At 37.6% G+C, this 15,347-nt stretch overlaps 1 protein-coding gene across 1 annotated transcript in view; it reads left to right on the top strand.

The window, feature by feature from the left end:
* The window catches only part of itgb3a (integrin beta 3a), a 31,207-nt gene extending 17,301 nt beyond the window's left edge, over window positions 1–13,906 (top strand). The window contains exons 11-15 of the mRNA XM_051715789.1: window positions 6,847–7,069; window positions 9,184–9,281; window positions 9,624–9,743; window positions 10,870–11,036; window positions 12,704–13,906. Of these exons, the coding sequence (XP_051571749.1) occupies window positions 6,847–7,069; window positions 9,184–9,281; window positions 9,624–9,743; window positions 10,870–11,036; window positions 12,704–12,775 (680 nt within the window). The 3' untranslated portion in view covers window positions 12,776–13,906. The remainder of the gene's footprint in view (window positions 1–6,846; window positions 7,070–9,183; window positions 9,282–9,623; window positions 9,744–10,869; window positions 11,037–12,703) is intronic.
* The last annotated feature ends 1,441 nt before the right edge of the window (window positions 13,907–15,347 follow it).

Below are 15,347 nucleotides of genomic sequence, written 5' to 3'. Positions count from 1 at the left end.
TGGACAGGTATCAAACCGGACGTTGGCAGCCGCTGGACTGGGGTCTGACTGGACATGGCAGGCCGCTGGATAGGGATCAGACTGGGCAGCAGCTGAAGCGGACTCGGACCCCTACTTGATTGCAGCAACAGACCCTGATACGGGGACCCCACTCCTCCTCCTCCTCTTGTGGGTGAAAAAAGCAGTGGGCTCCTCTGCCTCCTGGCGGTCCATAGCTGGTCTTTGGTGGGTGCAGGAGGTTGGGCAGACTGGATGGTGATCGCTGGTGACTGGACAGGATCGTTGAAGGTCACAAGGGACTGTACAGGCTCATCAATTGTCACAGGGGACTGAACAGGTTCATCAGCGGTCACAGAAGACTGGACAGACTTGTCGACAGCCACTGGGAACTTGACAGGCTCGTCAACAACCTCAGGGAACTGAACAGAATTGTCGAGAGCCATGGGGAACTGGACAGGCTCGTCAAATGCCTCAGGGAACTGGACAGATTCATCAACAACCACTGGGAACTGGACAGATTTTCGACAGCCACAGGGAACTGGACAGACTCATCGATGGCCACAGGGAACAGGATGTGCTTGTCAACAGCCTCAGGGAACTGTACCGATTCGATGACCATAGGGAACTGGACAAGCTCATCAATGGCCACAGGGAACAGGACGGGCTCGTCAACAACCTCAAAGAACTGGACAGATTCGATGACCATAGGAAACTGGAGAATCTCGTCGACGGCCACAGGGAACAAGACAGGCTTGTCAACGTCCTCCATGGTTGGGGATGCTGGCAGTGGCAGGGGAATGGCCTCCATGGCCGAGAGTGCTAGCAGTGGCAGGGGAATGGCCTCCATGGCCAAGAGCGCTGGCAGTGGCAGGGGAATGGTCTCCGTGGCTGAGAATGCTGGTAGCGGCAGGGGAATGGCCTCCGTGGCAGGGGAGCAGCCTCCATGGCCGAGAGTGCTGGCAGCTGCAGGGGAACTGCCTTCGTGGCCGGGAACACAGGCAGTGGCAGGGGAACGGACACCGTGACCAGAAGCACTAGCAGCGACAGGGGAACGGCCTCCTTGGCCAGAAGCACTGACAGCGACTGGGGAATGGACACCTTACTCGGCTTCCTTCTCCTCCTTCGGACAGTTGGAAACACTGCAGTATGAGCGCCATCACCTCCTGGCAGTCAGCAGTGCCCTCCTCCACCTCCTGGCGGTCAGCCACATGAAGGAATGGGATGAAGGAAGGAAATCTTCTGAGGCACAGGCTGAGATAAACTCATCCCATTTCAGTGCAAACTTGATCGTAGCAGCAAGACTTCCCCTATTCACCCGTCTCTGGGACACACAATCTGATGGGCTCATTCAGACCAGCACATAAACACATGGCAGACAAACACAAAGCCATGTGCTAACGCACGAGACTAAAACAGACACGAGTGCACATGGTGATTGGGAACCAAACACAGCCATGTGCACTCACACCTCACACAAGACTGACAGAAGAGCGCATGGCAAGAGGACTGAAACTGAAGCCATGTGCATACAAAAGACGAGACATGGAGCATGAGTGTCCGAATCCTGACCCAAAACATAAACTGAACTAGGCTGAGTCAGGACCCAGACACCACGCTCCAAACATGAAAAAACAAACACAGAACATGAGTGTCAGGATTCTGTCACCACTTTAAACATGACTGACAAAGTGACAGGATCTTAACACTCAATATGTTGTTTTTGGTTGTCACCATTATTGTGATTTGTATGTCAAATAATGAGGTCCACGCAAGGTATGAGGTTAACAGGCACATACAGATATACGTTCCAATGTGTAAATAATTTCAAAATAAAAGACATTGCAGTATTTCAAAATAATAATAAAAAAAAATTGGCTTTATCTTACAGAGTTTATTGATTATTCGCCTATATTGCCTGTAGGATGGACCGGTATTGTGCAGCAGTGGGCCGGCCCAAATTACACAGCGGCCCACCGGGAAAATGACCAGTGCTCCCGATAGCCAATCTGCCGCCGGGTGAGACGAGAGAGAGAGCTCTGTTTGTTGGTCGCGACTCGAGTCTCTATTGTGTGTGTGTGCGTATGTGTGCGTATGTCAGCGTGTGTGAGTGTAGGTGAAAGGAGAGCGAGAGCTCTGTTGGTCAGGACTCGAGTCTCTATATGTGTGTGTGTGTGCACGCGTTCATGCGTGCGTGTGCGTATGTCAGCGTGTGTGTGTGTCATTATGAGGCTAGAGCGAAAGAGAGCGTGAGGGCGCTGTTCAACTGAAATTGAAATAAATTTAGGATGTTATAGACATTGTTTGTCATTTTTATCCGATGTTCTTAGACAATGTCTTTGTTTTATGTGGTTATTTTGCTGTGGTAGTCTGTACAGCTATTTAAAATAACAGAAATAATTTTGCGAAGTGATATGGAACCATTATGCGGTCAAGACCTGAAACTTCTTCATAGCAGTTGGGTTACTGAAAAATGATTGCATACCTTAGAACATTCGTCAACCAATAAGAATCAAGCATTCAACAACACCTTAGTATAAGTCTGTGTAGTGCATGTTTATATACAAAAACAATTCAAAATAGTCCAGATGGGTCCCCTTTGGTGTTCAGGAATAGTTAGGCAACACTAGGCATGTCCGTCCTGCTTTCTCTCTGTTTCTGAACTGAGCACCAGTGGGCTGGGCCAAGGATGCGATGATGTAAAATCTGCGTTGATATTGTTCCTGTAGAGGTGGTCATAAATTAATGGGCCCCCAAATGACGTACAGAAGTTGTGGAAGAAAAGAACGAGGCATTTTTGCAGCTTGTTTCAATATATGCTTTTCTTGCATTGGGGATGAAGTTTTGAGTTCTGAAATTTACAGTATATTTTTTATAGTAGAATGAACTCTTATATGTCAAGATATCAAGGAAAATGTTATTCCTCATGACATGACCTCTTTAACACTCGATAGAGATGAAATTTCACAGTGGACATTTGGCCTTGGAACTGTGGTAACAGGTGTAATGAACAACGCAATGTCATTTTGCAAAAATAACGTCACAGTCATGCATTTGAATTTTTATGAGATCTGGCTGAGAAATGGGGGATTGTTCAGGAAGGCTGTTCAGGAAGCCTCTCTGAGTTTTACAGAAAATTATATTTACAATTCTGTTTGGTGACACTAGAGTGAAAAAAAATTATTAAAAAAAATACACCTTTAAAGGAATATTACAAAAGACTAATAGGATGAACAGTATTAACGAAAACAGGAAAACCTATACATTTATTTTCAAACAATATCACCAAGGGAAAATGTTTTGAAACATCTGGAATTTTTACAAATAAATTTCTTAATAAAAAGTTAAGAAAAATGCACTTAATTGTACTATTGTGATAATAGAAAACTATATTAAAAGTGCAGTATGTAAGATTCAGAAACCCTTGTTATTAATGACACCTGTGGCCGTTAAGTGAACTGCAGTCAGCTACCTGTTGCTCATGCTCGCGCTCATGTACACACTCCATAGGGATGCGAACGAGCGAGCATCAGCCAAAACAATGACGTAACGTACAAAGAGGCTGAATGTGATTCACCGGCATCATGCTGACAGATGAGGTAGCATAATTCAAATTACACAGTTATGATTGTTTTACTACAAACTTTGAGACTAAACTAAAACTACTTATCAGCTAACATAGCATACTGATACACACATACAGCTACACACTAACAAACTATACAAAAAGGTGAACTGTTGCACTGCACTGTTATGTTGCACTATTGTATGTTTTGTATGTCATATGTTGTACTATGATCAAGAAACCAGCGTATTTGCTTAAATTGATCCTGTATACCTGACTTTTAGTATAAAAAGAAGATTGTTGAAATTATCTGAAAGTTACAAAGCAAGGTAGCTTGCAATGCATCAGCGTTATCAGGCAAGATCAAGTTAGCTAAAATTACACAGATCAGTCCTTATGGCACTATATTTCACATGCTTTGCAGTTATGTAAGCTTACCTGTCCAATAAAAAGAACGCCAATTCAGGGTCAGTTTTGATCCCTAAAACCGAACGAAGGTCCCTCCAGGAATCAAATGCCCTGCCGATGGCTCTCGGGAGCATGCATAAACGTCACATCCTTTGGATTTTCCCGGCAAAACTGACCCACTCCCTTCGCATGAAAATCAGTTTACGGGCTTTAATAGGCAACCTAGGAAGTCCGGGAAGAGCTAATTTTTTAAGTTGTGTTACAAGCCGTTCACACAAAAAAAGATGAATATTACATGAAAATTATGACATACTGCACCTTTAAGGATTGCATTATTGTGAGGATTAGTCATAATTTCTGTTCTTGCCATTTACCCAATGATGTTCCCAGATCATCTAGTGCTGCTTCTGGTTATAGCTTCTCAGCTCACCACAGGGTCAGTGTTTCACCATATTAGGTAATGTAATCCACATATAGAGCCAAATAGTGACTCAGACTGACTTAGATATGCTAGATAAATGCTAGGACATGTTATGGAATTATGGTCTTCAATTTTGCATGCCTGTGCACATCACCTACTTAGACTTACCCATCAGCCTAGAGCCTCAGTCACATTATTCAGTTCAGTTTGTTCAGGTCATGTTTGCTCTTCAGTTGATCAGTGTTGGGGGTAACGCACGTTACGCAATCAGATTACTTTTTCGAGTAACGGGTAAAGTAACGCAGTATTTTTTTATTTTAGACCATAATATCTCAGCTACTTTTTAAATAAAGTAACGCGTTGCTTTTGTACACCTCTACTGTATTGCTAGAAATCAGGAGTAAAAGTGTGCAAACTTCGGGGATGAGACGTAGTGCGTGATGGGCATTGTAGTTCTATAGATTATGAGGCCAGAGAGTATTTAGCAGAGACATGTCACTTCTATTTAAATGTATGGGAGAAATTAGAGCACCCAACCGAGAAGCTCTAGCACCCAACATTCAATGGATGTAGTAAGGTAAAAGTCTTGCAGGTAAAAGAGCCAATCACCTTTTAGATACAGACATCGCCTGTCAGTCAACTCGCTAATGAGCATGTGCATTTCATGTTTTAGAGTAACATGAGGTCAACATTCGGTTGAGTGAAATGTGGTTGATTCATGTGTTAATACACACTGCATTAAAAAAAATCAGTAAACGCTTTTAGGCAGAGGGATTATAAGACTAGTCTTCCACTGGCCACGACATGATACACAGGGTGAAATACTCACTCAAATATAAATATATTCTACATTTTTGTTTTATAATAAACAAGTAGTTTGATGAAACAAACCATTTTTATAACATTTTGGTAGCATTAAAAAGATTCCATTCAAGTTGTATCAAAATGCGCTTTTGAAGTTGTGGCATCTGTATGCATCGTGGATCAACATAAAACAAGCTGCACTGAGATGACTTAAGTGAAAAATATTAATTTATTCATCAGACTTATTCCTTGAACATGTTTGTCTGGTATTCCCCACTGAATTTTATCCTGACTTCTAAAGAACATCTCAAGTTTACTCTGGCATTGTCGATGGACACCACATTTGGTGACATATGATAAGTTCAACATCTGAACCTGCATCTTATGTCATCATATGTGGTGTCTATCGACAATTGGACTCCACAATTGACAATTTGGTAAGACAGTGGTTATTCTTCATTAATCATATTGGCTGCCATGTTGATGGAAAAACAAATCATACATACTCATGTTATTGACTCATTATTATAAATATGACGTGAAGACCTACTTTCTAAATATCTGTTTGTGTACTATGTTGTTTTGATATGAGTGTTGTACAGTAGCCAGCATGACCTGTAATGTCTCTTGTATGCAATGCATGGCTTATTTGTATGGAATGCATAGCATAGCAGAAGAGAAAGTGGCTGTGAGAAAAAAGTAACACAAAAGTAACACAAAAGTAATGTAACACTTTACTTTCTATTAAAAAATTGCTTTTTAATTAACTAGTTTCAAGGTTTTTTTAATGGACGTCATCCATTAAAGTCAATGCCCAAGTTTTAAAAGTGCCCCTTTTTGTCTTAGTTTTTAATATATGCAGTATATCTATTTTTTTATAATTTGAAAACTAACAAACTTCTTTTGGTGAGATATTTTGCTTAAAAAGTGTTTTTGTGCTATATTTCTTTAAAATAATTGCCAATTAAAATAATGAAAAGACATTCATATATGTTTAAGTGTGGTTTAAGTGTCTAAATACCACTATATATCTGTGTGTGTATTATAGCATGTGTGAGCGAATCCACGTAGGAATCATGTACTGCATTGTGAAAATGGGTTCACAATTAAGTCATCCATTTCAAAAACTTTTCTTTATTTTTATTACATTTTAGTTTTGTAATTAAATAAATTATTATGTTGGCACAATTATATTTTTGTCTACAAAACTAATTTCAAACATTTAAGCATATGCCTTCAGATCAAAATGTTTTTAAGATCATGAGAAACATTTCAGGCAAGTGACCCCAAACTTTTGAACGGTAGTGTAAGTGTACCACCTGGGTATATATAAAACAAACACAAAGTGTACACAAACACACACAAGAAGGCAAACTGGTCTGGAAACATCTGGTGATGCACTGCTGTACTCCTCCTGCTGTAAGGATCTTGGAAATCACCTCTGATGTATTGAGTGTGTTGAAACTAATGTGCTGACTTGTGAAATGTGTTGATGTTTTACTGTAAAGCTTGGTGCTCCAATAACAAACATTAAGCGATTAAGTATCATCATATTATATGATGGTAATCTTCATGATATCCTTGAGCAATGTCCTCAGATTATTTTGGCAGGCTTATAAAAGGTCATGTATGTGTATGTTATGTCCATTAGGTAATGGTGAGTGCAACTGTGGATCCTGTCAGTGTAACCCTGGATGGTTCGGTGAGAGCTGTGACTGCTCGACCCGCACAGACAACTGTATGGGGAGTGGAGGAATGCTTTGTAGTGGGCGTGGCCACTGTGTGTGTGGTGTCTGTGAGTGCACTCAGTCAGGAGCCTATGGATTAACCTGCGAGAAGTGCCCCACCTGCCCTGATGCTTGTACCATCAAAAAGTGAGTTTCATGGTGTGTGTATATCGGCAGGTTTTGCTTTGTTCTGCTGAGGTTCTGAAAGTGTCATGAAACCTCATGAAACCATTTTGGTTTAAAAGATATGTGTCAGGTTCATAGAATCTTTGTGTCCATGTTGGTTTCATATATTTCTTAAAAACATTTTCTACAAAAAAATGTATTTAATGACTTAAAAAATGTAATGTGTTGGAACCATCAAGTAAAAGATATTAAAATAGTTTATTCGCACCTTGAATACATGACAGAGGACACAACCTTTATGCTTGTTGTTTTAGTTTTGTCACATGACGACAAAATGGCAACCAACATGTTGTTAACACCACCTGACTTTGATTTTGTAGAAAACGTTTTTCCAAATATTAATAATATTTTAAAAACAAATTTGTTTCACTGCTTTTTTATTTTTTAGAAATAATAATAAAAGATTATTCGGCACCACTCAATGCAAACATTTCTTTTATCAAGAATGTCTGGTTTTAATGAGACTTTGTTTTTGTTTTTTACTGTCTCTGGATGGTTACACCACATGACATTTTTCATTTTAAAGGGATAGTTCACCCAAAAATACAAATTCTCTGATCATGTTTACATCCTCATGCCATCCCAGATGTGTATGACTTTCTTTCTTCTGCTGAACACAAACAAAGATTTTTAGAAGAATATTTAAGCTCTGTAGGTCCTTACAATGCAAGTGAATGGTGATCAGACCTTTGAAGCTCCAAAAATATAAAGGAAACCTAAAAGAAATCCATTAGACTCTAGTGGTTTAATCAATGTCCTCTGAAGCGATATAATAGGTGTGGGAGAGAAACGGTTCAATATTTAAGTCCTTTTTTACTCTAAATCTCCACTTTCACTTTCAGATGTTAAAGTGAAACTAAACAGTCACCACATGTGACTTTCGGATGTAAAAGTGAAAGTCGAGATTTAGAATTAAAAAATACATTAATTTGTTTATGTTTTTCAACCACACTTATCATATCACTTCAGAATTTATCCACTATAGTCATATGGATTACTTTTATGTTTCCTTTATGTGATGTTTGGAGCTTCAAAATTTTGGTCACCATTCGCTTGCATTGTATGGATCAACGGCTGAGATATTCTTCTAAAAATCTTCATTTGTGTTCATCATAAGAAAGAAAGTCATACACATCTGGGATGACATGAGGGTAAGTAAATGATGAGAGAATTTTCATTTTTGGGTGAACTATCCCTTTAAGCCCAAGAAAGAAAAAATCTAAATTACTTTGAACTCAGTAATTAAAAACATGTTTATCATAGGAGAGCTGTATTCAGGTAATGGTTTTGTGTGAATTACATTTTTAATGTATTTTTGAATAACTCAACAGATGCAGACAAAAAAAATTAGCGTCATGTAATTGACCCAATATACACTCAGTTGTTACTTTATTGAACACACTTTTCAGATGCTGAAACAGCTTACATTTTTAGCAACGTCAAAGTCTATTTTATTACCCAAAAATAATATTTCTTTACCATATGGATGTTTGGTTTAAACAACAATGGAAAGTCATTGATGTGTGATTGGCTTATTAGATCTTTGCTTTGAAGGGATAGTTGATAGTTTTAAAATAAAATTCTGTCATCGAGGATGTTAGACAGTATGTCAATCTCAGTCACCATTTACTTTTTATTGCATTTTTTTCACATATAATGAAAGTGAATGGTTACTGAGACTGTTATTCTGCCTAGAATCTCAATTTTTGTAAGAAAAGAAAGTAATAAGGGTTTGGAACAACATGAGGGTGAGTAAATGATGGCATAATTTTCATTTTGGGGTGAACAATTGAGTTGAACATGCATGCAAGTGAATACAGTGATGAAATGGCCAGGACATACTTTACCCAAAAATCCAAAGAAAGAAATAAGCAATTATATTTTACAAGTTAAGACCATCATGCACCATTAAAATTTTTGCATTGTGACATTGTTACGACACAGACATTTCATCACAGTTTTCATGAAATTCACCCAGGTGTACATATATATACAAGAGTCTATATACAAGATTGATTGAATGTGTGTGTCCATTTATGCAAGTTGGATTTACGTAGATCTGTGTGTACCTACAGGGAGTGTGTCGAGTGTAAGCACTATAAGAGAGGGGCTCTGTATGAGAAGAACTGTAATCACATCTGTAGAGACGAGATTTTTCCAGTGGATGAGCTTGGTAATCTCAAATCTCAAACCAGAACACCTACAACATATAGCATCCAACCAATCCACAGTATACTGTGTATCTCCCAACCACAGTAGCCTATAAAATCCAGTGAAGCATACTGGATTCCATATGCTTCAAAATGCAATTTACATGTGCAGCAGAATACATCTCCAAGCCACAGACACAGTATATAAATTGAAGCTACAGTAAATAGCTACAATATGATTTCCATTATAATGATATTATTTACCGCAATTTCAATTAATGTTAACCTCAAGTTCTTACTTTCATGCAAGTATTTTGTTTGGTTGTTTTACTTGTGAAGTTGATTTTAACCTCTGTTCTCTCTAGTCTTTCATGAGAAGAATGCAGTGAACTGCAGCTACAAGGATGAGAACGACTGTGTACAGAACTTCCAGTATTATGAAGATGCCAGTGGAAAATCCTTCCTTTATCTTGTTAAAGAACCAGGTGAAAGGAGAGGGTGGGACAGAGAGAGACATACTGTAGTGTGACATGTAGTTGCCAAACATTTCACTTGAGGCAAGATTTTATTGAGCAGTGTGATTAACCTAAAACTCACACACAAACACAATATAGGAGTGGGTTATTTAAGGAAAAATTGAAATCATGATTTTATTAAATATTTTGGGTGATAATAGTTATTATAACAAGATACACATTTACATGCAAAAGTGATTTAAAATCTACTGACATTTTCAAAATTCTAAGTAAAGGTATGCCTTTCACACATTTTAAGATTTTCTTTTTAAAAGTCATGCCTGTACATTGCTATGGAATATTGAACATAAGCATTTGATTTAATTCTGAAGCAAACCTCTCCATTGTACATTTATTTTCCAATTCATGTTTTGGATGTAGTCACATTTTGTTCCATGGACTAAATACAATTACTAGATATAGATGCATTGTGAGCTCAGATGATATCTACTAATACCTATGGTAATTAATTAAATCCTAAGGCTTCTCTCTCAATGTTTGCTAGCAGCAGAACAAACGCTAGCTGCAAAGTTTGACAGCGCTAGCAGCAACTAAGGGTAGCAGGGCTTAGCGGAGGGTCACTTCCACACCACAGAGAATGCAGCCTTTTTTCCCAACAAACGTTCTCATTTGCATATTGTAGAAACAGTACACTAAATTTAAATATCAAAATATCTTTCATCTGGTATATCGCCCACCCAAAGACACAGAGATAAAACACACACTTACAGAAGCAACAGAATACATGTCATATAGTATATGTGGACAGAACAGCTGAATATACTTCAAGGTAAAGTGTGTAATTTCTACGTTTAATTGTGTTGGAATCTGTTTGTTTGAGCAGGCACAACATTGGAATTTACATCAACCAATGGAATTAGTTTACGGCGAGGTTACCTGCAATGGAAGATAGGGAAGTGATTAAAACAGTATAAAGTGTCTGAGACTTGTCAATATTTTTGTAATTCTGTTTGATGCTGCTAGTGGCGCAGAAACTACACACTTTTCCTCTACCCAGTAACCAAACCAAAGATCAGAACCTTTCTTTATGAATAATCCCTTTATTCTCTCTGTCATTGCTGGTCTATTTTTATAGAGTGTCCTAAGGGTCCTGATGTTTTGATGGTTATTCTCTCTGTGACTGGTGCTATTCTGTTGCTGGGACTGGCAGCACTCCTGGTGTGGAAGCTCCTGATCACTATTCATGACCGCCGTGAATATATCAAGTTTGAGGAGGAGAAAGCCAAGGCTAAGTGGGAAGCGGTGAGACACACACACACACACACACACACACACACACACACACACACACACACTTACACTATATATAGCATATTACCATACTACTCTTATTATTCCTGCAGTATATAGCATTATCTGTATACTGTGCTGAAAAAACAGCCAAAATATGTGTTAAGGTAGCCAGCTGGAACGTAGCTGTGCAGTGTGTAAACCTCACTCTCTTGACCTTAAAAGCGACTGAGCGCACTAGCAACCGAGGCTAAAGATCTTGGTTCTATAGCCTCCTTGCTAGCGTGTTTGACTGGGGATGCCGGGGATGTCGGGGCAGGTCGAGTAAGACCGATGACATATACAGTATACAACAGAGCACACTGCAGTGTAGCATACTACTAATTAAAATATTTATCATTGAATAAAGTGTTCTGTTTCACATATTCTTTAACCCTTTAATGCATATGTCGGGTCTTTAGTGACCCAGGACCTCATTCCACCCCCTGCACCTCATCCATTTTTTGGAGTTATGCCCACTCCTCATTAGTATTCCTCTACCATTCTTTTCTGAATAGTATAACAAAAAACAAAAAAATTGGCAAAATTACCATAGATATGTAATAGTGTTTTTTTTCTTTTGTTTTTCTTTTGCACTTCCATGATTATTTTATTTCTATACAAGTTTACTATCACATGACATATAATTCTTTGTTTATTACAAGACAAATGAGTACTACAGTATATTCATACAAATTTACTACTATATCACATGAATGACTAGCAACAATGAATTAACAACAATGGTGAATATTCAGTATTCCATATGCTTGTACACATACAGTACATGCTATTTCTTACTCATACTTCTAATGAGTTACTGACTTGATTCACATTTGACATTGCTATTTGATGAAGAAGCAAACTAAAGCAAATACAACACATGAACAGTATTATGTGACCATTGTCATTTGGGTATACTACTGAAATTATGTAAGTTGTGAGTCTATTTAGACTCAAAAAGTGCCTGAGAAAATACTTATGTGTAGCTTATGTGTAGCTCAATATGTATTTGACAGCCAGTTGCATCTGAAGAAATTTCACTGTGAAAGTAATGAATCCTGTTTTAATATTTGTTGCATCATCTCTTTGATATATAAAGAATAGAACATCAAAATACTATATCAGAATATATTCTATTATTTTCTAATCATCCTGAAAATGTTTTGAAAATGTGACACTATCTGGGAATTTTTTTGTAGATCCATTTGTGATAGATATACGTGCTGGCTCTCTAAAAATTGTATTTGGTATAACACCCATGCATTTAAGTGTTCAAAACCATTTCGAAGATAGCTTATATCGGTGTCAGCATAGTGCTAAAACAGACACTTCCTGATAAGTATTCTTAGCAAGTTTTATCAGCATCTCCCTTCCTCTCAAACTATCCTGCATGTACAAATGGCACAATCATAGATTCCAGAACGTTTTTACTGGAAATGTAACATGATTTTGCAAAAACACTTAAGATAGATAAGAGAGTTAGGAAAATATCTCCCTAAACCCTGCTGTAAACGATTCTTGGTTGTCAACATCATTCAACTCACTTTTGACACCAAGTGGTAGATTTCGCAAACTTTGACTGTTAATAACTATGAGGATTACACTTGTCATTAATAAAGTTCTCTCTTGTCTTTTAGGCTAATAATCCACTCTACAAGGGAGCCACCAGCACCTTCCAAAATGTAGCATATCGTGGCAGTAACGAATGACACTCATCTGCTTCTGTCAAAGATGGCTAATGATCATCTCATAAACACAGTTTCTCAACCAATCGCAGCTGGATTCATCCAGGCTTGTGTCTGTCAAGAACCAAGGGGATAAATGCAGTTATGTACATATTGTTCTAATAGGAATACTCTTAGATTTGACATAAATAAGACATACAACTCCTTTTTAAAAAGTCCTAAGTGTGGAAATAAGGCATTAAGAGTGACATGTAAAAACAGTGGCATGTGTGAACAGTCATGCTACACAAACCAAAGAGAAACCATTGGATTATTGGAAATGTAATGCACATCTCAGATGGTAATATGTGTATTAAATTTTCAATAACTGCACATAGTCAACCACTTATAGCACAATTACCACATGTACATGTTTATCTTAAGACATTTTCAGGTTTTCATCTCTAAGACGTGCTTGCGTATAAGTATCTTGCTTAGAAACAGTCCAAGCTGAATCTTGAAACAATTTGTGGCAAAGTGATATAGAGCTGTAATATGGTCAACAAACTCATATCTACTTCACTGGTGTGTAATGGACCCTATTCACAAATTGTGATGCGTTTTTCCACCTTATTTAACAGGGTAAATCTAGCAAACGTAAATTTGTAACATTATTCTTTGTGTTATATTACCTTAAATTAGTTTAAAAATACTAGTTACCATAGCTGCAATTGGGGTTTCTGATACAGTTGCTGAAAGTCAATGTCAGTCTTTTCTCTTTTTACTGTCAAAATCCAACACTCTCTATTTTTTTCTCTTGTGGAAAGTCGATGAAATGTAATAGTGGATTTTGTCTTTCGCTGTTGAAGCCAAATTAATATTTATACCCTTTCGCCTCTATAGAAGCTTACCCTGCAATAGTTTACTTCCGCATTCCAAACCTGGAAATGTAAAAAGGGTCCACTAATTAGCTTTGGAACATTTGTCAACCAGTCAGATTCAGCCATTAAACAGTGCCATGATCATGTATAATATACACTGGAATTTCATTGAAGTATTCTGATACTTTTGTTGCCACGGTAGTGATTGTAAATGAGGTTCTGTGAAGCCCTGTTGTATTTTATTTTCTTACAGTGATGATGGAACAATGAGAATAATAAATATTGTTATACTGTATGTGTTAATCGAGAACAATTATTGTCTTTGATATCTTACTGATTATACAGCATATATGACAATGCTGATGTGCGATTGGTGTGACTAAAATTGCTTATGGCGAGGATTTTAAACTATTCTGTCCTTACTGTACATTCCTTCACTAATTACTTTTTGTGTTGCACTGCTGGGATTCTTTTTTTTTATTATTATTATTATTTTAGCAATTTTAAGTCATTTTAAACTTAAAGTGATAGTTCACCCAAAAATAATAAAACGGTCTAATCATTTACTCACCCTAATGCCATCCCAGATGTGTATGACTTTCTTTCTTATGCTGAACATGAACAAAGATTTGTAGCAGAATATTTCAGCTCTGTAGGTCCATACATAGGTCCATACTCCAAAAAGCACATACAGGCAGCATAAAAGTAATCCATAAGACTTCAGTGGTTAAATCCATATCTTTAGAAGCGATATGATAGCTGTGGGTGAGAAACAGATCCATATTTAAGTATTTTTTTATTAACAGTCTCCTCACTTCACATTCACATTCTTGTTTTGTTTTTGGTGATTTGCATTCTTCATGCATTTCGCCACCTACTGGGAAGGGAAGAGAATTTATGGTAAAAAAATATTGATCTGTTTCTCATCCACACCTATCATATCACTTTTGAACCACTGAAGTCGTATGGATTACTTTTATGCTGCCTTTATGTGCATTTTGGAGTTTAAAAATTTTGGTACCCATTCACTTGCATTGAAAGCTGAGAAATTCTTCTAAAAAGCAGTGATGCTTTGGATACTTGGTACTTATGAAATATATGATACTTTACTGTAAGAAAAGTGCAGTTTACACTATAGATACCTTGGTAAAATATTTTTTGTCCCACAATTGTCATCTTAAATATTATGATTAATAATTCCAGTACTTAAATTCAAAATTTTAAGATAAGTGAATATGACTATGAATAAGTAAGTGTGAGGGTTAGATTGAGATCGAATGCTGAACAAGAGAGGTAGGGGTTCTCAAAGGGGTTTAACTGCTTGTCAGGCTTGGGTGGAGTGTGGTTTAGTGCAGTGTGTAATAGAGGATGTTTGCTATTATTTCCTTTTATAATTTCCATCTTATCTGTGTTTGTACACTGGAAGCTCCTGTCACCAAGACAAATTCCTTGTATGTGTAAGCATACTTGGCAATAAAGCTCATTCTGATTCTGATTCTGTTTAAATATTTGTGGGTATGTGTAGCATGATTGAATAAAACACATAACATGCATATCAAGCGTTTTCATAGAGGACTGGTTTGTCATTTCCAACAAAGCAGATAAAGATCATTCCCTTCAACAAACTCTGGCTTGCAAACAGTGATGCATAAAGTACCCATTCAGCATACATCTTGAGAAAAATACTCAAGTTAAAAGAATTAATATATACTGTATAATTTTGTTTTTACAAAAAG

The sequence above is a fragment of the Myxocyprinus asiaticus genome, chromosome 14 (genome assembly GCF_019703515.2).
Source record: "Myxocyprinus asiaticus isolate MX2 ecotype Aquarium Trade chromosome 14, UBuf_Myxa_2, whole genome shotgun sequence".
NCBI lineage: Eukaryota > Metazoa > Chordata > Actinopteri > Cypriniformes > Catostomidae > Myxocyprinus > Myxocyprinus asiaticus.
The sequence above is the reverse complement of the archived record's forward strand: the minus strand, read 5'-3'. Positions and strand labels throughout refer to the sequence as shown.